This window comes from Mesoplodon densirostris, chromosome 11 (assembly GCF_025265405.1).
Source record: "Mesoplodon densirostris isolate mMesDen1 chromosome 11, mMesDen1 primary haplotype, whole genome shotgun sequence".
Lineage (NCBI taxonomy): Eukaryota > Metazoa > Chordata > Mammalia > Artiodactyla > Ziphiidae > Mesoplodon > Mesoplodon densirostris.
Genome location: NC_082671.1, coordinates 70,743,431 through 70,766,560, shown reverse-complemented (window position 1 = coordinate 70,766,560; position 23,130 = coordinate 70,743,431). Strand labels below are relative to the sequence as shown.

At 59.2% G+C, this 23,130-nt stretch overlaps 1 protein-coding gene across 4 annotated transcripts; it reads left to right on the top strand.

Annotated features, from left to right (window-relative positions):
• The first annotated feature begins 1,166 nt into the window (after positions 1 to 1,166).
• Positions 1,167 to 21,161, top strand: GGA1 (golgi associated, gamma adaptin ear containing, ARF binding protein 1). Of its 4 annotated transcripts, none has more exons than XM_060112192.1 (17): positions 1,167 to 1,527; positions 5,012 to 5,096; positions 6,360 to 6,435; positions 8,093 to 8,236; positions 9,147 to 9,270; positions 9,645 to 9,781; positions 10,404 to 10,484; positions 11,531 to 11,671; positions 11,749 to 11,830; positions 12,934 to 13,041; positions 13,718 to 13,870; positions 17,330 to 17,394; positions 17,864 to 18,030; positions 18,504 to 18,697; positions 19,625 to 19,794; positions 20,036 to 20,146; positions 20,238 to 21,161. In XM_060112192.1, the coding sequence occupies exons 1-17, from the start codon at positions 1,485 to 1,487 to the stop codon at positions 20,346 to 20,348; spliced, it is 1,992 nt and encodes a 663-aa protein (XP_059968175.1). In that variant the 5' UTR covers positions 1,167 to 1,484; the 3' UTR covers positions 20,349 to 21,161. The 4 variants fall into 4 exon arrangements, with proteins under 4 accessions (XP_059968175.1, XP_059968174.1, XP_059968176.1 ...); XM_060112193.1 differs by having other exon boundaries at positions 1,169 to 1,527; positions 8,093 to 8,191; positions 9,681 to 9,781; XM_060112194.1 differs by lacking the exon at positions 1,167 to 1,527 and adding an exon at positions 2,054 to 2,059.
• Positions 21,162 to 23,130: the final 1,969 nt, after the last annotated feature.

The window sequence follows — 23,130 nt, the reverse complement described above, 5'->3', positions numbered from 1 at the left end:
CACTGAGGCTAGGAAGTCTATTCATTCTGCCCTGCCTGACTTCAGTCTGGCACCCAGCAGTATCTTCCGCCCACTGTGGCCGCCTGGACCTCTCTAAAACAAAAGCCTGACTTTGTCACCATTACGCGTGAAACTCTTTAAGGACATCTCCAGCATAGTTCACAAGAAAAAAAGCTAAACGCAGGACTTGAGTGATCTTGCCCCAGCGTATTTCCAGGCCTACATCCTCTGAAGCCGTATTGAAATACTTTCAATTATCTGACCTCATCATACTCTTTCTCTCCTGTGAGCCCTGAAACTTTTGGTTCCCTACGCCTGGAATATCTTCTCACACCAGGTTTACCTGGAGAATTCTGACTGTCTTTCAGCTAAATATCACCTCCCCAGTGAAACCTCCCCTGACAGGAGAGCCCCTCCCCCATCCCCACCCCAGTTTGGGGTAGAGGGCCCATCCCCCATCCCCACCCCAGTTTGGGGTAGAGGGCCCCTCCTGTGTTGCCATTACCCCGTGGGCTTCCCCTACCACGTTGTGTAATAAATATCTGGCCTTGCCTTTCTCTTCCAGCGCCTGTCCCAGAGAAAGGCGAATACAGAGTGCATGAAATGATTGTAGAATGAATGCAGTACAGGGTTCCGGCTCTGCCACTTGTGTGATCTCAGACAAACTACCTGGTTCATGTAGTGAGGAGTAAATAGACAAATGTAGAAAAAGTGCTTAGGGCTTCCCTGGTGGCGCAGTGGTTGAGAGTGCGCCTGCCGATGCAGGAGACACGGGTTCGTGCCCCGATCTGGAAAAATCTCACATGCCCCAGAGTGGCTGGGCCCGTGAGCCATAGCCGCTGAGCCTGTGCGTCCGGAGCCTGTGCTCCGCAACGGGAGAGGCCACAACAGTGAGAGGCCCGCATACCGCAAAAAAAAAAAAAAAAAAAAAAAAAAAGGGTGTGTGTGTGTGTGCTTAAAACAATACTTGGAACACTGTAAGCACTCAAACTTTGACTTATTTTCACAGCGGCCAACGTACGGCATTGCCGTTTTAAGGGGCCCTCCCACCTTTGCCTCTAAGCGGAAATACCCGCTCAGGGATACGGAAGTGACCTCAGAGCCCCTCAAAAACATGGCCGCGGAAAGTTCTTCCGGAAGCGATCATAGGCATCGCCGTGACGCAGAACGATTTAGAGCGTCCCGCAGGGTTTCCATGGTGTAGCCCTCAGCCCCGAGTCCCTCGGCTTCCTTTCCGGCCAGAGCGCTGTGAACAAGTCAGGCGGCGAGTCCCTCCCACGATGTTGACGCCGCTTGGGGAAGGGGTTGGGAGAGCAGGTGGCGCTCTAGGCGAGTTCGTTCGCGCCTCTATGGTGCCGAATGCTCTTCTGCTCCGCGCGTCGGGACGTACGTTGCCCCTTTAATCGGCGGAAGGCGGTGCCGAGGAGGTCCCGCGAGAGCGCTGGGGGGCGGGGGGCGGTGCCGAGGCTGGGGGCCTGTGGCGGATGGAGCCTGCGATGGAGCCGGAGACTCTGGAGGCGCGAATCAGTGAGTGTCCGGGAGGGGCGCGGGCCGGACCGGAACCGGAACCGGGGGCACTAGGCGGGCCCCTTCCCGGCGGGGGCGGGGTACGCGGTGCCCCCTCCTCACGCCTTGCCCCGGCCCGGGAGGGGCGGTGTCCCAAGCCAATACCTCCGACCCTGGGGTTAAGGGAGACCCCACCAGCTGCGCGGACCGGCGATGGGAGCAGGCGCCGCCCACCCTTCCGATTCCTGGGCCGCGACCCCCGGGGAGGAGTGAGCTGCGCCCGGCTCTGCGCCCAGAACCCCCGGGATAAAGAGAGCAGCCTCCAGCTCCCTCGGGCCCAGACTTTTCCGCGGAGCGGACACCCAAGTCATTCCCTGGACTCCGGGAGGAAGCAAGCGAGCGGCCCCGATAGCTGCACCTCACACCCGGGAGCGAGGGACCAGGCTCCCCTTGAGCCCCGAATCCTCCACTTTCTGGCGCTGCATGGCGTGACTCTCTCCTATCTCTTTATTGAGCTTGCAACTCAGATTTGTTCGTTCCCTCGCCCTGGAAGGTAGGACCCACTAACCTATCGAATCCTCCGCGCTCTGGCCACATAGTGAGAAACCCCCAAACCCCACAGGCTTGGGAGGGTCCTGTCTCAGATTCCAGAAGTGATTTCAAGTTCTCTGTCACTATCCTCAGTCCAGGCCCTGAGATTCTGCACCCCCCACCAAAGACTCCTTTCCTAGCCCTTGCTAAGTTTCCTCCAAAGGGCCCTGCATCTCCTCCTGTGTCTCCTCAGACACGATTTCCTAATACTTAGGCTTGAGTACTAGCCCTCACACTGTCTACCTGACCTCCGTGTCCCACACTGCAGAAGATCCTCGGCTCTCATAACCTACTACTGGACTCTGTTCCTGAGAGCGCGGCTTGCTTCCCGCCTGGACTAGGGACAACTCCCTCCCAAGTCTTTGCTCCCATTCAGGTCACATCTGTACCAGGGCCTCAGAGACTCCTCTGGGTCTACTTTCATCTCAGCCCCTTGACTCCAGGCGCACCAGGGAGCTGCACAGGATGATTTTGGGATTATGACCAGCCCCTTTTAAGCCAGTCTTGTGCAGAGTTGAATCCTGAGGATGGTCCCAGAAGCACACCGTCTCCAAGGATGTTTCAGAGTCAGTCTGGCCAGTGGGGGGGGGAAGGGAATGGAAAGGAAGCACTCAGCGGCCGACTGTTCTGGAACGCCACAAGTGTCCAGGTCTCAGCAGTAACTTAGGGGGGATGGGCAGGGCCCTGGCTGACAGATCTGACAGGCCGCAAGCCTTGAACCGTGGGTGCTACAGAACAGTGTCAGGTTTAGCAACAGTGGGATTTTTCTGAGAGGCCAAAGAGTCTGATCTGAAAAACAGACAGGAGTCAGGCCACTCAGGTTTGGCAGGAGGCTAGACTCTGATAGATTGCGGCCGATGTGGTTTTCTCTTCTTCTTGCCCTTTGTGCCCTAGCAAAATTGTAAGCTCTTACCTTGCAGTGACTGGAGGTGAAGAGTAGCTTTTGGTGGGTAACTGATGGCATTGTCACCACTGTAGAGTGACAGGGTGGAGTCATGCCCTGTTGTGAAACAATTCCTCCTTCCCTCTGTGTTCTACCCTGCTGCCTGCTGGGGAGAGTGCTCCCTGAATGGGAGCAAAGACTTGGGAGGGAGTTGTCCCTAGTCCAGGCGGGAAGCAAGCCGCGCTCTCAGGAACAGAGTCCAGTAGTAGGTTAGAGGTAAGAGGGCTGGGAGTTGGGAGCCAGGGCCAGAGAGGTTGGTCAGACCTCCTTGGACCCAGAGGCCCTCGCTCTGAACCAGATGCAGAGAAGATGTCTCAGGATGCCACTACTTCTTCCTCACTGGCTTCTGACTTAGGAGCGGGCTCTAGAACCACTTTCTTTGTCCTCACTCAGACTCATGTGTCTCTGACACTCTAAGGGACTTCCTGTTTTAGGGTCCCCAGGCTGGATGTCATTGAGTAGGCAATATCCAGCCCCATTCTAGTTTTCTAAGCAGCCTCTGGCCGTGCTGGGGGGCTGGGAGGCTGGGAGGCAGAGTAGATGGGGGCAGCTGTTTCTGGTGTTCCTGGGTGGTCAGCAGGGGCTTCATTTCTCCCAGGGACTGGCGGGCTCTGCAGGGCTCCTGGAACAGAGATTTGTATGCACAGAGGAAATGTTTCTTTCACATCTCTGCTCAGCTCTACCTCTGAAAGTCTTCCCAGAAAGCAGCACCCCCCACACACTTCTTTATACCTTCTCCCTGCTCTGGTTTTCTTTCTTTCTTTCTGTTTTTTTTTTTTTTTTTTTTTTTTAATGCTCTGTTTTTCTTTATAGCACTCTGCAACAGTGTACAGTATCGTGTGTTTGTTTGTTTATCTGAGTAGTCAGTGTTTCTCTTGCTGGGTGGTGAGCTCCAAGAGGGCAGGGATTTTGTCTTGTTCACTGCTGTGGTTCCACACTCAGAATATTTATTGAATAAATATGAATTGAATGATTGGCTGCCAGGCACTGGGATCCTAGGGCTCCAGGCCTCCCGCCAGAGCACAGGGCCCCAAATGGGCAGGCGCCACAGGCCGAGTCCCCAACCTCCTGGATTCGGATTCCCCCAGAACCTCCCCCTGCCTGCCTGCAGCTGAGCCCGCATCCATTCACTCATTTACTGGGTGTGCATTTACGGGCGCGTGCATAAGTGGCTGGGATGCGGTGCAGTAGCAGACTTGGGCCCACGATGAAGGTCGGGTCTGGGGGACACAGCAGAGAGCTGCCTCGGCAGTGCTGCCCCGGGGAAGGTGGCGCTGTTAGGGACGGAGGAAGCGATACCTGAGCCGCAGTCCTTCCCAAGGCCACCCATGCCCTGCCCTGAGCTGTTATCCACAGCTCTTCTCACCCGCAGCCCTTGAGCTGTTCGGAAGCACATCATCCCCAGCCTGGTTAAGTCCCTCCAGCACTTCTTGTGTTGCCTCTTCCAGGCAGCCTCCCCTGGCTCCAGGCTCCCCTGAGTCCCCTCCTCCAGTTACCGGTTCCCACGGCTCCTTTGCCTCCCTCTGTCACATTCTGTTGAGAACCTAGCTGACCTTGGCCCACTTCCCAGCTGCAAAGCTCCTTGAGGTTGGAACTACTGCTTTTTTCCCTTACCTCTGGATCTCCTCTGAGAGTAAATTCCGTGAGAATTATGGGGACACTTCAGGAGCAGAATCAGAGGAGGTGCAGACAGGCGTGCAGCAGCAGGGGTTGGGGCAATGCGGGAGGGGAACGACCCCTGAGCACAATCTCTAGACGTGGGGCCCCTCGGGAAGAAGCTGCAAGGAGAAGCCCGCAGACGGCAGCTCATCTGTGCATTGACTTGACGGACATCAGCGCTGGGGTCTTGGGGCCATCGGAGCAGGGAGTCCAGGGGGGAGGCCTTTTCACATGCTCAGCCATACGCCAGGGCAGGGAGTGGGAGAGGCAGGGATCCCTTCACCAGGCCACTGGCCCTCTCCTCTCCTCCAGACAGAGCCACAAACCCCCTGAACAAGGAGCTGCACTGGGCCAGCATCAACGGCTTCTGCGAACAGCTCAACGAGGACTTTGAGGGGTAGGTGGCTTCCCCGTCTTTCACTCACATACTCAGCACCTGCCGTGCACACTCCAGACCCTGGCCTTGGGCAGAGACGAGGATGAGTTGAGACCCAGTTTCCATTCTTAAGTGCTCCCAAATTAACAATGGCAGCGCGCACTTTGTACTCTGCCACTGTGTGCCACCCTCTGAGGTGGGCCTTGCTGGACCCATCTTACAGGTGAAGAAACCGAGGCTCAGGGGCTCAGCAGTTGCCCCAAGATCTCGTAGAGAGGAGTAGGTAGTCCCGGGCTTGATGAATCCCAGGGCTGCCTGACCCGCACCCATGCTTTGTTGGGGAGGGCCTCCCAGAGAACTGCGTGCTCCCCAGCTGGGAGGGGCCAGCAGGCCCTTTGCTCAAGGAAGAACCAGAACCATCTGCATTAGGATCACCCGGTGTGTTTGTCAAAAATGTCCATTTGTGGGCTGCACCCAGACTTGGACTAGACTGCCCGGCAGGGAGCTTGCGGGGGATGTTGTTAGCAGGCTCCCCAGGTGGCATTGAAGTTTGGGGAGCACAGCTCAGTGTGCTTCACTTCTGCCGCACCCCATGAGCATAGATGCTCCACTCGGGATGCCGTGCCGACAGCGTGACGTGTGTGCTCCCCAGTCCCGCTGCTCAGGTGAGAGTCCCGTCCCTTCTGTTCACTGAGTCGCCCGGACGAGTAACTAGATGCCTCTGAGCCCCCATTTCTGAGACTGTAAAGTGGAGGTGATGGTGCTGCCTACCTCAGGGGACTCTTGTGGAGGTTAGGCAGGAAGATGGATGTGAGGTGCCCTGCACATCGTAAGGGCTCCGTATGTGTTAGCTGTTACTGTCACTGGTGACAGGTCTTTCATGATCTGGTAGATGACGTCACCATTGCCACTGTGACTTCTCCCAGCAGAATATTCTGTGCACATTGTCATGTTCTGCTCCCAGGCTGGGCCCTTGAAGGCTGTGGGCATCTCTCTGTACTTGTCCCTATGGCAAGCCAAGGACACGGCAGGTCATAGTTCTCAGTAAAGCCGGCCAGCGGGCTGAGCTCTCGCCTTTCAAAGGTCCCCGGCCTGTGCTCCCTACCTGGTCCTGCCCTCTTGTGCCACAGTCTCCAGCCCCAGTCCGGAGAGGGAGCTGGACCTTTGCATGTGTCCTGGAGAAGCCGCTGCCGGCTGCAGTTCCAGCGGGGAAGTGCGGCTGCCCTCCCTGGGGTGCCCGGGGCTCTGCGGCTAGTCTGGCTCTTTGCTGTTCCTCTCTCCCAGGCCTCCACTTGCCACCCGGCTGTTGGCCCACAAGATCCAGTCCCCACAGGAGTGGGAGGCGATCCAGGCCCTGACGGTGAGGAGAAGGGGAAGCACGGTGCCATCTGTCCCCTGACCATGTGGGTGGCACCGGGGGGGGGGACAACACTGAAGTTTTTGGGGTCCCAACAGGTTCTTCCTTTTTCTTTTATAAGTTTATTTATTTATTTATTTTTGGCTGCATTGGCTCTTCGTTGTTGGGTCTTCGTTGCTGCACGTGGGCTTTCTCTAGTTGTGGTGAACGGGGGCTATTCTTCGTTGTGGTACGTGGGCTTCTCATTGCAGTGGCTTCTCTTGTGGCAGAACTCGGGCTTTAGGTGCGCAGGCTTCAGTAGTTGTGGCACGCAGGCTCAGTAGTTGTGGCTCGCAGGCTCTAGAGCGCAGGCTCAGTAGTTGTGGTGCACGGGCTTAGTTGCTCCACGGCATGTGGGATCTTCCTGGACCAGGGCTCGAACCCGTGTCACCTGCATTGGCAGGCGGATTCTTAACCACTGCGCCACCTGGGAAGCCCCCAGGTTCTTCTTTAGAGCCCAAGGGAGTTGTGCCGAGATGGCCTTGAATGGGGGTGTGGCCCAGCCCCTGAGGGTCCCATGGCAAACAGTGAACCAGTGGGCTGGCCTCCCACCCAGACCCTGCACAGTTAGGCTTCTTGTGGGGAGGAAGCCCTAGGTCATTCAGCCCAGGGATTCCCAGCTCCAGCTGTGCCTCAGACCTTCAGGAGGCTGAATCAGGGCCCCACCCCAGACCCACCGAGCAGAACCCCTATAGTATATGCATCCAGGAATCTTCGTGTTTATAATAGAGCTCTGTGTTTATAGATGCATTACGGGGCCGGGCCGGGCCAGCCCATCGATGGCCTCCAGGCACAGGACAGCACAGGGGCACAAGGGGTGACAACTGGGCTCAGGCCAGAGGTTTCAAAGCTGAGCCAGTAGCAGAAGAGCAGGGGGTGCACTGCTGTGGCCCCCAAGCATGGGTCAGATAGCAACAAACCATACAGCAAAGCTGATTTTAGATGGTGGTAGATAAACAGTTTTCCTTTTTTTTTTTTTTTGCGGTACGCAGCCCTCTCACTGTTGTGGCCTCTCCCGCTGCGGAGCACAGGCTCAGCGGCCATGGCTCACGGGCCTAGCCGCTCCGCGGCATGTGGGATCCTCCCGGACCGGGGCACGAACCCGTGTCCCCTGCATCGGCAGGCGGACTCTCAACCACTGCGCCACCAGGGAAGCCCAACAGTTTTCCTTTTAATAGTTATGTATTTGTTTTAACATGTTAGGGTTTGGGTGGGTTTTTTTTTCCCTGAAATACATATTAATCCTCTGATTTCACATACATCTAGCTTAGGATAAGGCTGAGTTTGATGGTGCCTATTTACGTTTCAAAAAATCATCAAAGGAAAAGAGTAAGAAAGTAATTTACAAGTGGTCCTCAGATATGGCCAAGCCGTGGAGGGACTAAGTCGGTGCTGCGAGTTGGGCATCGCCAGGCTCTCGGGGTGGCCCAGCCCTCTCCCCCAGAGGGTGGTGATCAATCTCAGGGGGCCTCTGAACTTCAGAATCCTCTTTTTCTCAAGAGTCATTTTCCCCCTTCTCACTGCCGGTCCCTGGGCTTCTGGGCCCCGGCTGAGGCGTGGGAGGGAGGGTACCTCCTCTGATCCTCCCTGGGGGTCCCCGCACCTCACACCACCCCCCCAGGTGCTGGAAACATGCATGAAGAGCTGTGGCAAGAGGTTCCACGACGAGGTGGGCAAGTTCCGTTTCCTCAACGAGCTCATCAAGGTCGTGTCGCCCAAGGTGGGTGCTCCCGGCGCACGCTCAGACCTGCGCTGTCAGACAGCGGTAAGGAGGGGTGGCTGACCGGCCTCATCCTGACCCGACACAAACACAGACCCTTTCTCAGGGTTCCCTTCACAGCTGAGTCCAGGACGGCTGGGTTTCCAGGAAGAATGCTTCCAGGCTGCCTGGCGGCCGGCCAGCTCTGGAGCTGCTTGGCACTTAGGGAGGAATGATTGCAGTGAACACAGAACGGCCTCCCCAGCGCGGGCTGCTCGGGCTCTGAGATCTCTCCCTGCAGACCTGGCCACAGCACCCCACCTAGGTGTCTAGTGGAGGGTCTCCCTGTCTCCACCTCACAAAAGTGGCCTCCTTGAGGCCTTGGATGCTGAGGTCCCAAACCTGAGTGACAGAGCCTCTGATGGGCCTGAGGAGTCCTCCCCTAGGGCAGGAACATGTTTGATGCCCCTTGGGTGAGAGCCCACCTCTTCGCCCATCCTTGCTCAGACCCAGCCCTTGACCAGAGCGGCTGAATGACCCAGCAGCTCTTCTCAGGAGATGACCGGAGTGAGAGCCGGTTCCCTCTGCCGAGTTTGCTGCTGGGAGACTGAATGGAGCCCGGGGCCGAGTGGTTCCACGCCTGCTCCTTCCCTGGTCAGCCCGGAGCCTGGTGGCTCCTCCTTCCTGAGGTCACAGTTAAGGTTTCCACGAGCTGTGGCCGAGAGCAGGCGCTGGGCGCTGGGCCTTACCTGTGTCAGCTCTGCATCCCCAGCACGGTGCACTGGGACACCCAGGGCTTGCACAGCCCGTGAGCAGCAGGGCTCGGAGGTGAGCTCAGGCTGGTCAGGTGGGAGAGTCGTGTAGGCTGAGGTTTCTGAAGGAGTCCTGGGGAGGCAGCCAGGTTTAGGCTGGTGTTGGGACCACAGTGTGTGGGGCCGGGCAATGTCAAAGCCTCCTCTCCCTTCCGTCCCCGAAGTACCTGGGCTCTCGGACGTCGGAGAAGGTGAAGAACAAGATCTTGGAGCTTCTCTACAGCTGGACGGTTGGCCTCCCTGAGGAGGTGAAGATCGCAGAGGCCTACCAGATGCTGAAGAAGCAGGGTGAGGCCCCAGAGGTGGGGTGTGACCGCCTCTTCCCTGGGGCTCTGGCAGCTTCAGGGCCTCTGGCAGCAAGGTCCTAGGTCTGCCCTTTAACTTCTCAAGAACATAGAGCCAGTGGGGCCTCTTTATGGTTCTGCCTGAGGCCAGCTTGGATGGAGAAAAGATGAGGTTGAGTCAGAGACTGGTCCCCATGGTACGGCCTCAAAATACAGGTTTCTAACTGCCCCCGACCCCGCACACACACTATTGGACATGGTAGTTCAGGAGCAGGCCCTGACCCCCCACAGTCCAGCACCCGCATGCTGGAGAAAGCCTGCCCTCCACCTTCCATCCTACCCTTGCCCGCCCCCATCCCCCTCTCCCCTCCACCCCAGCCCCTGAGACAGTCTGCCCACCGCCGTCTGCTGCAGGGATTGTGAAGGCCGACCCCAAGCTTCCAGATGATGCCATCTTTCCCCTTCCTCCGCCACGGCCCAAGAATGTGATCTTTGAAGACGAGGAGAAATCCAAGGTGAGGCTTCAGGGAGGGCCAGATGAGGACTCCAGGCCCACTGGGGGTCAGTGGGTGACGGGCGCCGGGTGTTGAGCCCTCACACGTGCTGAGTGCTGCCCGCGCAGTGCCCTTCATTTAGTAAACGCAGGCCTGAGGCTGGTGGCCCTGGGGTTGGTTTGAGGGCATTTCATAGGTTGATCAGGAAGGAGCTTGCCTGTCTTTATGTCTGTGACCTTCTCAACAATGATTTTACTAGCTTTTTGTTAAAGAAGCATGTGGTCATGGGCAAGAACTTAAAACAGCACGGGGGGTAGGAGAAAAAGTGAAAGCTCCTCTTCTACCCGCTCTAGTCCCAGGGGGTAAACGTTGAGTTTCCTGTACATCCTTCCAGAAGAATTCTCTAGCAATAGTAATGTCATGTTTCACACCATTTGTTGAAAGCTTATTTCTGCCGGGCGCTGCAGGGAGCACTTACGTGCAGTGTGTCACTTGTCCCACGGCCACCCTGTAAGGTGTCAGATCTTTGCCATCCCATGGAGAGCTTAGTAACTTGTTCACATCCCACCACCAGGAAAGGGAGCCAGCACGGGACCCCAGACCCAGGGACCGCCGTCACAGCCATGTCCCTCTGTCTCCACAGATGCTGGCCCGCCTGCTGAAGAGCTCCCACCCCGAGGACCTCCGAGCTGCCAACAAACTCATCAAGGAGATGGTGCAGGAGGTGATGGCCAAGCCCAGAGTGCAAGGAGGTGGCGGGATGGGATGTTGAGCTGGGCCACTGAGGGAGGTCGTGTGTACGTGTGCACAGTGGCCCAACTAAAGGGCTGTGACAGCAGAGAAAGAGCTGACCGAGTCAGGGGGACCCTGCAGGCAGAGCCAGGATCAGCGTGTGGCAGGAAGAATTTCCCAGCAGGCAAGCTGACCTGCATTGGCTTCTGTGAGGCTGAATACCTCTTCTGTAAAAGTTAGAGGGAAATTAGGCCTTACTATGTTCAAAATATAGTATATTTTACATACATATACATAGAGAGAGAATAATGTACATGTATTTTATAAGTATGTATACCTGTGTTGTGGGTGCACGCTGAAATCTTTTTTATTGATAAGGGTGTGTCATCAAAAAAGTGCAGTCCAGAGACCCAAAGGGCAGACACTCTTGGCTGTCTCAGGGCAAGCTGTGTACTCTGACAGCCCAGAGAAAGGGCAGCTCTTCTCAAGGAGGGCGATTGTATCAGATGGCACAGCACAAGCCCACCTTTCATTCCACAAGGGAGGAGCATGCATGGTGAGCAGAGTGGGAGAGGGATAGCAGGGTCACTGCTGCAGTGGCCTTTCAAGGGGGTCACGGCACTAGTTTCTCAGTTGTACTTGGTGACCGCTAAGGTCCCCTTTCACTCTCAAGTACTGAACCTCCTTTCAAGGGACAAACACAGAGGGGGAGGGTTATGTAGAAACACAGGTGTAAATCTAGCTCCCAGCCCTCCAGAATCACCTGGTGAGTGTGTTGGAAACCCAGAATCCTGGGCCACCCCTAGAGATTCTGATGGGCTCCTGCGGAGGCCTGGGTCCAGGTGGCGTTGGCAAGAGGAGAGGAAGTGAACACAGGGTTGGTCAAGGGCTTCTTGGACCAGAGTGCCCTGTCCTGGGCCCGAGGGGCTCTTAGCAGGGGCTGATATCCCACCCAGCAGAGGGTGGTGTGGGACAGTGCCTGGCTCAGGTCCAGGCCTGACTCAGGTGCTCCGGGGCCGTTTGCGGATGCCTCCCCAGGACCAGAAGCGAATGGAGAAGATCTCAAAGCGGGTGAGCGCCATCGAGGAGGTGAACAACAACGTGAAGCTGCTAACGGAGATGGTGATGAACCACAGCCAGGGCGGCGCGGCTGCGCAAAGTAGTGAGGACCTCATGAAGGTGCGCCCGCCCCCACCCACCCCCCACGCACTGCAGGGCCCCCGCCGGCCCTGACCTGCCCGCCCTGCTGCCCCCAGGAACTGTACCAGCGCTGTGAGCGCTTGCGGCCCACACTCTTCCGACTGGCCAGCGACACGGAGGACAATGATGAGGCCTTAGGTGAGCTGCAGTTGGAAGGAGCTGCCACCAGGGGGCCCCCTTCTCCGGCAGTGACCTTGGGTTTCTCCACTTTGAGGAAGAAGGAAGCGGCGATCAAGGGCTGATGTGCTTTAGAGGCCCTTTGGGTCAAGCCCTTTCGCAGACACCTTATTTACTGCCCATAAGCTGCACAGGAGGGAGAATTGTCCCTATTTCACAACTGGGGCTCAGGGAGGGAAGTGACCTGTCCAGATCAGAGAGCAGAACAGTGGCAGAGCCAGGGTGGACCGGAGGCTCTCTCCCTCCAGACACTGCCTCCCCAGTTAGGGTGAGCTCGAAACCTAGAGCAAACCCCTCAGGCCTGAGTGCTTCCAGAGCTGGGCCCCGTGGCTCCTGCTAGGGCCGCACGTCAGGGTCTCGTCCTTGTTTTGTGCCACCACATCAGCCAGGGCCTCTCGGGCAGCAGTCTAGGTACCGTCTCAGCCTCCATTCCTCAGGAGTTCCCTGAGCGCCTCCCATGTGCTAGGCACCTGGTCCCCACCCAAGAGGCTTGCTGCTCAGATCCCTCTAAGCCTTGGCCCCCAGGAGGTGACATCAATGAGGGCCTAGTTTGTGCCGGGCACTGTTCTGGGCCCCGGGGGGTATGGCAGTGATCAAAATCAGCAGAGCCAAATCCTCATGGAGCTTGTAGCCTGATAAGAGGAGACAAACGGTAAAGCAGGGGTGTGAGCGGGGCAGTTTGTCAGGCGGTGGTAAGGGGCGTGGAGAAAAACAGAGGCGGGACTGGTGGTGCGGGCTGGGGGTTAGAGAGGGCCTCCCTGAGGTGAACTGGATAAAGACCTGAAGTAGGAAGGGGTGCAGCCATGCAGAGATCCGGGGGTCTCCAGACAGCAGAGCCCGAGTGGAGGCCTGGAGGCCGGTGCACGCCTATGTGTTCGGGGGCCGGCACGGGGCAGCGTGGAGGGGACTGGGCAAGGGCAGGTCGCAGAGGGCCTTAGTCTGAGGAGTCGAGGTGGGCTGCCCCCGGGCCCCTCCCACGAGGCTTGAGATGGCCGTGGGGTGCTCATCCCCCCAGAGGCCCCCACATTCTTTCAGCCTGGCCTCTCCCCTCCTGTCTGTTCCAGCGGAGATCCTGCAAGCCAACGACAACCTCACCCAGGTCATCAACCTGTACAAGCAGCTGGTGCGGGGCGAGGAGGTCAACGGCGATGCCACAGCCGCCTCCATCCCTGGTGAGGAGGCGGCAGGAGAGCTGGGAGGGCCCCTGAGTCGGAGGGCCATAGGGTCCTGGCTAGGGTGCTGGTCCCAGAGCTTGGTGGCCCCTTAAGATGGAGGAGGCCCCCACTGAGAGAGCTGGGGGTGGAGTCTGTGCCAAGCCTGCAGCTGCGGGGGGCGGGGGGAGGAGGTCTGGATGCGGGTCGGAGGGGAGGGAGCCGAGGGTTTGGCAAGGACAGGCAGAAGAAGGAAGGCCTTTCTTTCATTTGACAAGTCTGGCACCTGTTGTGTGGGGCTAGGTCACACCCCCCGAGGCTTAGTTTAATTATCAGAAGTGGGCAAAGAGGGTTTGATACATCAGCATTACAGGCTCGGCTCCACTCAGGGTAAAGTGACAGCCCCCCCGGGAGAGGTTAGAATTGGCCCTGTTTGGGAGAGGTGGGGGTGGGGTACTACACAGAAACATCGGAGTCTAAGAGGGGCCTTAAAGGATGGGAGGCAATTGGCCAAGAGAGAGGGAAGAAGGAAGTACATTCTGTGAGGAAAGGACACCATGTGCCAAAGAAGAGGCCTGGCAAGCAGATTCGGGGCAGAGGGAGTGTGGCCAAGGAGGGGAAGCTCGCTGCTCCCAGACCCCAGGTTCTCTGAGTGTCCTCCGCCCAAGTCTGGCCTGACTCTCCTTTCCCACCCCAGGGAGCACCTCGGCCTTGTTGGACCTCTCAGGTCTGGATCTCCCTCCGGTGGGCACCACTGACCCAGCCACGCCCACCCGCCCTGGTGACCAGGCCAGCCTGGAGCAGCCCAGCACCTCAGTTTCCCTACTTGACGATGAGCTCATGTCTCTGGGTGAGGAAGGGGCGGGGCCCAGAGCAGGGCAGGCTCTGCTGCAGGTGGGGGGTGATGCCCCCAGTACACAAGGCAGCTTTCAGAGCGCAGTCAGGTCAGCGTGTTCCTCCTCCTCCTGTGAGTCCTCTGGAGGATGGAGGAGAGGCATCAGGCCCATTTCACAGCTGAGGAAACTGAGGCTCAGGGAAATGAAGGAGCTTGCGCCAGGTCCTACAGTCAAAGTGTGAGGCTGGTGGGACTTCCCTGGTGGCACAGCGGTTAAGAATCCGCCTGCCAATTCAGGGGACATGGGTTTGAGCCCTGGTCCAGGAAGATCCCACATGCCGCGTAGCAACTAAGCCCCTGCGCCACAACTACTGAGCCTGCGCTCTAGAGCCCGTGAGCCACAACTACTGAAGTCCGCATGCCTAGAGCCCATGCTCTGCAACAAGAGAAGCCACCGCAATGAGAAGCCCGCGCACCACAACGAAGAGTAGGCCCTGCTCGCCGGAACTAGAGAAAACCCGCACACGGCAACGAAGACCCAACGCAGCCAAAAATAAATAAATAAATAAGTTTATTTTTTAAAGAAAAGAAAAAAGAATCCACCTGCCAATGCAGGGGACACAGGTTCAAGCCCTGGTCTGGGAAGATCCCACATGTCGCGGAGCAGCTAAGCCCATGTACCACAACTATTGAAGCCCACACACCTAGAGCCCGTGCTCCGCAACAAGAGAAACCACCACAATGAGAAGCCCACGCACTGCAACTAAGAGTAGCCCCTGCTTGTCGCAACTAGAGAAAGCCCACGTGCAATAACAAAGACCCAACGCAGCCAAAAAAAAATTTTTTTTAAAAAACGGTAAGGCTGGCATCACCTCTGATAAGCCAGCCACACTTAGGCTCTGGCGGCCTGAGGGAAAACAAAGGGATTTCCCTGCAGCAGGTTAGAGCCTAGAATCGGGAGCTCCCCAGGCAAGTCAGCATTTCCTCGCCACTGAGAAAGAGGTGGGGAGCTCTGGAAGCTCCAGGGAAGCCCGTGCGGGAGCACAAGGCACTCTGTGAGCCACGCTGGTCCCAGGCCAGGCCTGCAGTCACTGTGGCAGGGTCGGGGCTCCAGAGCCCAATGGGGAGCGGGCTCATCCCTGGGGAAGAAGCAGAGGGCGCCCAGCCGGCCAAGCAGTTTTAGAGTTTGCAGCTTTCAGGCGCAGCAGTGCCCCCTGAGAGCGTAGCAGCAGGAGAGCCTCAGAGCAGCCTCCTCACAATGGCTCGAAGTTGTGAAGAAATAGAGGTGGTCGGGCTCTGTCAAGGAGACCTTGCCCCGTCAAAGGAGTCTCGGAGGATATGTTGGGAAACTAACTTGGAAGCCAAGTCAGACTGTGTTCTCCTGAGTTAGTTCTGAGGTGAAAACCACACCTGACGGACTCCGAGAAGCGATGGTATGCCGGGGTCCCGGCGGGGGCTCCCCTGACCTCGGCCTCCGAGCACTGCTGTGTCTTAGCCCGCCCTCCACTCAGCCCAGAAGACGGTGTTGTCAACGTCCCTGGTCTGCAGATGCCAGAGCAAGGCTTAGAAAGGCTGAGTGACTTGCCCGACGGGGCACCAGGCTTTGCACGAGGCCCTCAGATCCTGAAGCCTCACTCATAGCTGCTCTGACTCAGCTCGTCAGCCGGGAACGGGAAGTGAGGGCCTGGAGGGACGAGCAGGAGACAAGGGGGTCAGCGGACCAGGTTAAGTTCCCCTGTGTGGGCCTGTCAGCCAGCACCCCCCGAGGAGGCCCTGACCACGGGGTGTGTGGGGGCTTCCTGAGGAGTCCCACCCACCTGCACCCTCATCATTCAGAGCCAGGGGTGAGGTGACTCAGGGAGAGAGGACCCTGGCCCTGCTTGAGAGGTCAAGATGGCCCAGTAACCAGAAAGCACACACAGGCTCGTCTTCCCCAGCAGAGCCTGCGCCAGGCGGCAGCAGGAGCGTGTGGCCCAGCCCCCAGCGAGGCACTGTGTGCTTTGCACTTCCTGTCCCCCGGTCGCTTCAGCAGAGCCCTGAGCCTCCAGCTTCCTCTGGTTGCTACTCAAAGCAAAGAAAATGTGGGAACCAGAACCAGAAGTGGCAGGGCAGCAGCCACCCAGCTCCCCGGCTCGGGGGAGTGGAGGAAGCCTTGGGACCACAAAGGGGGCTCATCCTAAACCGTGCTCTCTGGCAGGGAGGGGGAGGGGTGGGGTAAGCAAAACGCACTTCCCGTCTGCCAGAGAGGTCCCAGCGCCGGGCAGGCACCGTGTCTGAATTGTCCCATTCAGTAGTGACAACAGTCCTCTGATGCAAATGCTACCGTTGGAGGCACAGGAAGGTTGCCCCCAGCCTGAGGTCACACAGCTGGGTGGCAGAGCTGGGTCTGAGCTCCAGTAATTAGGCTGCTCTGTCCACGTGCACACTCTGTCGCTTTCCAGTTGTGTGACTGTGGGCAGGTTACTTAGCCCCTCTGAGCGCCCGTTTCCTCATCTCTAAAGGAGGCATGAGAACCCCACATCCACCTTGTAAGGCTGTGTGAGGATTGAGACCCATGTCTGCAGTGCCTGACCCGGAGCTGTTAGCAGCCTCCACTGTGTTGTCCCTGGTCTCAAGAGAGGCATGTCTAGAGGTGGAGACCCAGCAGTTGCAGCCTCCCGTGCCTCACCCTTGCCTGTCAGGCTGGACCTCACTTATTCAGGCATTGCTACAAACAGGATAACTTGGCTTCTCTTTAAAAACCAGGGTGAACTTGGCTGGGGGTGTGCTTCAGGGCGGGCAGAGGTCAAACTGGCTGGTGACCTGTTGCCCTCTACCGACCAGCAGGCGATGAGCAGGCCCCTTCCAGAAGGGCCACCGCCCTCCTTTGCAGCCAGCCTTGGCACGTGCCAGGGCAGACAGGGCCTTTAGAGTCTGCCCAGGCCATCCGCGTGGTGTGCTCGGACCCTGTGGCCCAGCCGGCACCTTGCCCCTGGTTGCTCAGATTCTGGGCCGGGCCTGGGCCCAGGGCCCTGTTCACTGCACCGCAGTGCCCTTGTGACGCTCAGAGGGTGTCCCTCCAGTTTGGATGGGCACAGGATGGTGACCCCTGCCTGCCTGGATCTGAGTTTACAGACCTCACGTGGTGTCTCCCACGCCCTCTTCCCCCCCGCCCCGCTGGCTCCCAGCTGCCCCATAATGAACGAAGGTGAAAGTCCTGACCTCAGTAGTTGAGTTGGCTTCTGAGTGGCAAGAGAGGAAGCGTGTTTGGGCCCAGGGAATGGGCTCTTGGGGTCTTTGGTTTCTACTTCTGCTCTGCGGCTGGTTCCCTTTGTTGGGGGAGAGGGTGTGTCCCCTTCGAGCTGAGCCTCTCAGAGGAGGGGGTGCAGGGATAGGGTAGCAATCAGGGAACCCTGACTCAGCACATAGTCGCCCCGGCTCTCTTGCCTCTGCTCACGAATCCAGAGGCTTTACCTCTGTCTTGTTTCCCTGCAGGCCTAAGCGACCCCACACCCGCTTCAGGCCCAGGCTTGGATGGTGCTGGGTGGAACAGCTTCCAGGTAGGAGGGGCCCATCCCAGGTGCAGAGCAGCTGGGACAGGCAGTCTGAGGGGCAGTGAAGGGACGGGTGGGCAGGAGGGCCGGGGGAAGGGGTGGCCCGGGGGGCGGAGGCACCCATCCCAGGATGGAGGAAGATAGGAGGGCCTCCCCTCACAGCGCTTTTCCCTGCATGTCTCAGCCTTCGGTTTCTCTTGGGTTGAGATGGGGGTTCCCCGTTCCTTTTCTCTTGAGGGTGACTCCGAGGTCCCTGGAACGGGATGGTTTCTCGAGTAGAATCCCAGACCAGGCCTGGCCCACCGATGGCCCTGGGGTGAGAGGGGCGCAGGCCGGCGGGAATGTTGTCCACACCCCTGCTGCTGCTTCCCCAGATGTCTCCTGCCAGGAGGGGCAGGGGCCTCAGGGCAGTGCCAGGTGACCTGACGCCTTCTCAGCACAGCCTCACCTACCCGCATCCTTTTATGCCCGACAGTCGTCTGATGGCACTGAGCCCCCCCACCCCGCTCCAACCCCCAACGTGGACAGTCGGCCCCCGGCGCAGACGTCCCTGCCCACGAGCAGTGGTCTGGATGACTTGGATCTCCTGGGGAAGACCCTCCTGCAGCAGTCGCTGCCCCCGGAGTCCCAGCAAGTGCGGTGGTGAGTGCACGCCCTGCCCAGACCCTGCCCCTGCCCCTGCCCCAGGCCCATCAGGGAGAGGCCCGATGCTGGTTTGTCCCCGTGAGCAGCACTGCCAGAGCACCACCGTGTGCCAAGTGCTGTCCTGGGCTCGAGGGACACAGGAGTGACCACAGCAGGTGCAGGGCCCATCCAACAGGGCCTGGAGAGTATGAGAGATAGGGGACCGTGCCCCACTCACACGCCCTCCCCTAGGCCTGGCCTGCCAGCACCTGACAAAGACTGAAAGCCCAGAGGGCTGCCAGGGACTAGGGCATTGACCCCGAGTGGGTAGGGTGAGCAAGAGCTACCCGTTCCAAGGTGAGGAGACCAAGGCCAGAGAGACGGGGCGTCTGAGCCGGCCGTCAGGGACAGCCAGGAAGCCCAGCCTTTCCTGTGCCCCTCATCTCTTGGCCACCAAAGCTTCACCTCTCAATGCACCGCCCTCCAATAAGGGAGAAGCAGCAGCCAGCCCCCCGGCTCACACTCCGGGACCTGCAGAATAAAAGCAGCTGCAGCTTGTCCAGCTCCGGCGCCACCAGCCTCCTCCACACCGTGTCCCCCGAGCCCTCTGGGCCCCTGCAGCAGCCCACACCGACGGAGCTCTCGCTGGCCAACATCACTGTGCCTCTGGAGTCCATCAAACCCAGTGAGTAGGGCGGGGGCACAGCAGGTACCGGCTGGGCTGGGTCAGCTCGCGGCCCCACCCGCCTTGCCTGCTGTCAGGAGCTGGATCTGGGGCAGCCGGTGGGAAGGCAGGGCTCCCCTCCCAGCCCTGCCCGACTCAGCGGGGCCTCTGGGCAAGACCCTTCCTCTTCCCAGGACTCAGTTTTCTCACTGGTCCCAGAGTGTCACAAAACTGCGTTCTAAACTCCAGGGTGACCCAGGCAAGAGGACTTCTCACGGATGGCCCCTGCGCCCCTCCCTGGGAAGGCGGGGCCAGGACAGGGGAGGTTTGTGGGGCTCCCCAAGATCATAAAACCGAACCAGGATAAAGATTGAGGTCCAAGCCTAGGCTTCTCCTGCCCGGGAGCAAAAGGGCCGCTCACGGCACCAGGCTGTGAGCAGACTGGTGAAGACGGGCTAGTCTTCTCAGCGCTGTCCATCTTGTGAGCTCACTGTGACGAGGGTATCACCCCCTTGGTGTCCCCAGGAGCTAGGTAGTGGTGCCACCGTCTTAGCAGTATGAAGGACCCTGAGCTCAGAGAAGCAGAGTGGCCGTACCAGCATCACACAGTGAGAGCATGAGTGAAGCGCACGCCCAGCCCTTCACTCGAGCGCTCTGGGAGCCCGGCACTTCGGGAGCCCGGTTGGGACTCAGTTCCAGGGTGGGCATTCTGCCTTCACCATCACACTAGAAGTCCACCTGCCTGTCTGAGCCCCGGACTGTACCCCTGCCTGCACTGCTGCCCAGGGTCAAGGCGACAGCCTGGGTCTGGGTCTGTTCATTCATCCCCAGCAGAGCAGCAAGTGCCCGGGGTCAGCCAGGTGTGGGGAGCTGGTCGGGTGTGCTTGGGCTCAGGCTTGGCACCCACCCCCGCCCCCACCATCGCCCTCTCCCCTTCTCCTCTGCCAGGCAGCATCTTGCCGGTGACCGTGTATGACCAACATGGCTTCCGGGTCCTCTTCCACTTCGCCCGAGACCCACTGCCCGGGCGCTCCGATGTGCTGGTGGTGGTGGTTTCCATGCTGAGCACCGCCCCCCAGCCCATCCGCAACATTGTTTTCCAGTCAGCTGTTCCCAAGGTGACATGGGCAGACCACCCCACCTCCTCAAGGCAGGGTGACTTGGGGCTGGATGGGGAGCCAGCTCTCCAGGGCGGGGGTAGGGTCTCTGTCTCCGTCTCTCTGTCTCTCTCTTCTTGGGGAGTTGGGGGGTAGAAGGGCCCCCAGAGGAGGAGCTGGCAGGAGGCTGGGCCTTGTTCCCCAGGGACCGGGGACGAGAAGCCAGGGCTAGCTGTGCCCCATCGTGCCCTCCTGTCTGCAGATCATGAAGGTGAAGCTGCAGCCGCCCTCAGGCACAGAGCTGCCAGCATATAACCCCATCGTCCACCCCTCAGCCATCACCCAGGTCCTGCTCCTTGCCAACCCCCAGAAGGTGAGGGGCCCGGCTGTGACAGGGCACTGCTGTGGGGGGGGGCAGCCTCTTTTCCCCGTCCGACCCTCTGCCTTCACCGTATCTGCCTCAGGAGAAGGTTCGTCTCCGCTACAAGCTCCTCTTCACCGTGGGCGACCAGACCTACAACGAGATGGGGGACGTGGACCAGTTCCCCCCACCGGAGACCTGGGGGAGCCTCTAGAACAGAGAGGGGCTGGGGAGAGGAGGGGCAACGGGACTGGCCGCCACTGAGCCTGGGTTCCCACGGCCATATTCCCCTGGATCTGGTGCTTCTCCCCTCCCCACTGTGGCCCCCTCCTTCCTTGCCCTCTCCCCTGCTGAGCCAAACCCAGCAGGAGGCTAGGCCTCGGTTTGCACTGGTGGGGACCTTCATCACAGGTGGGAGGCTGGAGCGGGGAAGTGCCGCACACGGGCCCGGAAGGACTGGAGGTCGTGGGGGAGAAGCATGGTTGTCGGGCAAGGGCCAGGACCTCAGGCCCAGCCCCGACCCCAGCCTGGGGAGGGGTCATCCCTGCCTGTCTCGTATGCCTTATGGGAAGGCCCAGCCATAACCTGGGGCCGTGCTGGAGCCGGGACCAGCTCAGGCCTCCTCCATAGGAACCGGGTGACTGGGGGGCGTGACGCCTGCACCCCCAGCTCTTTGCACTCTCGGGTGTGTGGTTTGATTCTCTTAGCTTTTCTCTCTGCGTGGCCCTGTGGTCACTGTCTCAGGGGGGCCCAGTGAGGGGAGCCCCACCTCTCCCCCACTCCTCCTTGGGGTCTCCACTCTCCTTGCCCCTTTGCTGTCAGGCCTCCGGGGGGACTGTGGGAGAGACAGGTGGCCCCAGCTGGGGGCTCCCAGGCCCCTGGCCAAGGGAGGTCCTGCACTGGAGTTCTCAGTGTGTCTCTTTCATTCATTGGGCTTTGTCCATCCGTCTGTCCATGGGCAGAAGTGGGGTCAGTGTGTGAGTGAGAGCAGGAGTATTTATGGAAATAAAACGTCCTTTTTCCTGGACCAGCTGCTCTCGTGGTCCTTCTGAGGTAGAGGGAGTCAGGAGGGGTCCAAGAGTGGGAGGATCCCAGGGCTGCCCCACAGACCTCTCTGCCTCTCCTTGGAGATCAGGCCGCGGTTCCTCTTCTCACCACTCCCAGTCCCTGTACCAGAAGAGGCCCAGCTCAGGGGCCTGTGGCCACTGCTGAGTCACCAGAGAGGACCCAGGGCTGTGGTGGGCCCAGAGCCGTCCCAGCTGGAAGCGAGCGGCTGCTCGGACCTGCCAGGAGCCCCAGCTGCTGCAGACGCTGAGGGGGAGGACCCTGGCCACTCACAACTTCCTCTTGCTGCACTCAGCCCTCAAAACACAGCTGCGGTGCAGCACCACCCGAGGCCCGTGCCTCAGCTGCTCCCTCTCCCCAGAGGCTACTCCTAGGGAGCAGGGTGCCAGCTGCAGCTTGTTTCCGGAGAGGCCCACGGACCCTGCACGGGGCGGGGTGTGTGGGGGTGGCCCTGCCACTCCCAGCCGGAGGACATCCCCACTGGGTTATCAGTGTTTCTCTAACTGGGAGGCTGGGGTCCAGGCCTGGGGAGTGGCTTAGAGGCTAGCAGCTGAGGGAGCCAACCAGCACGGAGCAGAGCCAGAAAGAGCTAGTCCAGGGCTTGCTCTGTGGTGGGGAGCCCACCCTCCGTGCCCTCTGGGCTCTGCCAGGGAGAGTTCCTGCTCACAGACATCTGGGGAAGGCTGCCCGCCCTTTCTCTTCTAGCAGATCTTGGAAGTTCTGCATTTAAGACGTCAATTTCCCTTTGTCTAATCTAGTTTTCCGCAGTGTGAACTTGGGCGCTGAACACCTTTACATAGATACTATTGAGAAGTGCTGGAGGCCAGCCTAGCCTGTGTGCTCTTTTCAGTTCTGCAAATGAGGGCCCTTCTCTGTGCCAGGCCGACCCTTGGAAGTGCAGGGCAAGAGCTTCTCGACGTGGGCCGTGCTGTCGAGGGCACAGGAGAGGGAGCAGGCCTCAGAGCCAGCATATCCAGTTCCCCACTGCCCCCACAGTGTGACCACCATCTTGCATCCAGGCCCCCAGACACCCTGACCTCTCAGCCACGTGGCCTCCTTCCTGTTCCCCTCCCTGCCAGGCAGGACTCTGCCTAAACCCTTGTGATGTCTCAGAAAGATAATCTCTTGTTGGAAGCTTCTTCCTTCAAATGAAACAAAACCCTATTCCCTGTGGCGTCCCCCTGGGGCCCCAGAAGCACCCTCAGGAGCTCGCACTCTACAGGTTGGTGAGCCTGTGGCTGCCGGCTGGGAGCCTAGGCCTCTTCCAGTGGGGTCTCTGGCTTGCTGTGAGACTTTGAACAAGGTGCTTCCTTCTCTGGCCTTTAGGTTCCTTGTTTGAAAAGGTGGGGGGGGGGTACCCAGTGAGCTGTAAGGCCCCTCAGAGGCCTTCTGAAGAGTCCTTGGGCAAAAGGGTCCCCCAGTCGGCTTGGAGTGACCCAGATGTCACAGGGACAGGGAGATCCCTTCAGTCTTTCTGACCACCTTTCCCTGTTCCTAGGCCACCCATCCAGCTGTCTGCCTGTCTGTCCTGCAAGTGCCTCTTGAGCAGCACCTGTGCCAGGCACAGCCCTGTCCTCAGAGCTCACAGCCTGGCACGGGACCCTTGAGCCAGGAGCGTGACCACCGAGAGCTGGGAGGGAGATGCACACGGGAGCTGCCGCAGGAGCTCGCATCTGTCTGAGGGGCTAGAGGGGGTGTCTGATCAGAGGAGGGGACCCTTTGCCTTCACCACCTGGAGGAGTCATCCCCCAAATACTGCGTGTCAATCCAGACACAGGTCCAGAGCCCCTGGAGACCTCAGGCTGGAAGGGGGTACACGCAGGAGTGTTCTCTGTCTCTGCAAGGGTCAGCCCCACCCCCGCCCACGCCAGGAGCACTGGGACTTCCCAGGCCTTGAAGGCACACTTCCACTTCTATTTGAGCAGCTTTTT

Coding starts and splice junctions, on each gene's coding strand:
- GGA1 (XM_060112191.1), top strand. CDS start 1,485: ATGGAGCCTGCGATGGAGCCGGAGACTCTGGAGGCGCGAATCA. Junction 6,436..8,092: donor AGGCGATCCAGGCCCTGACG/GTGAGGAGAAGG, acceptor CCACCCCCCCAG/GTGCTGGAAACATGCATGAA. Junction 13,042..13,717: donor CACAGCCGCCTCCATCCCTG/GTGAGGAGGCGG, acceptor TTCCCACCCCAG/GGAGCACCTCGGCCTTGTTG.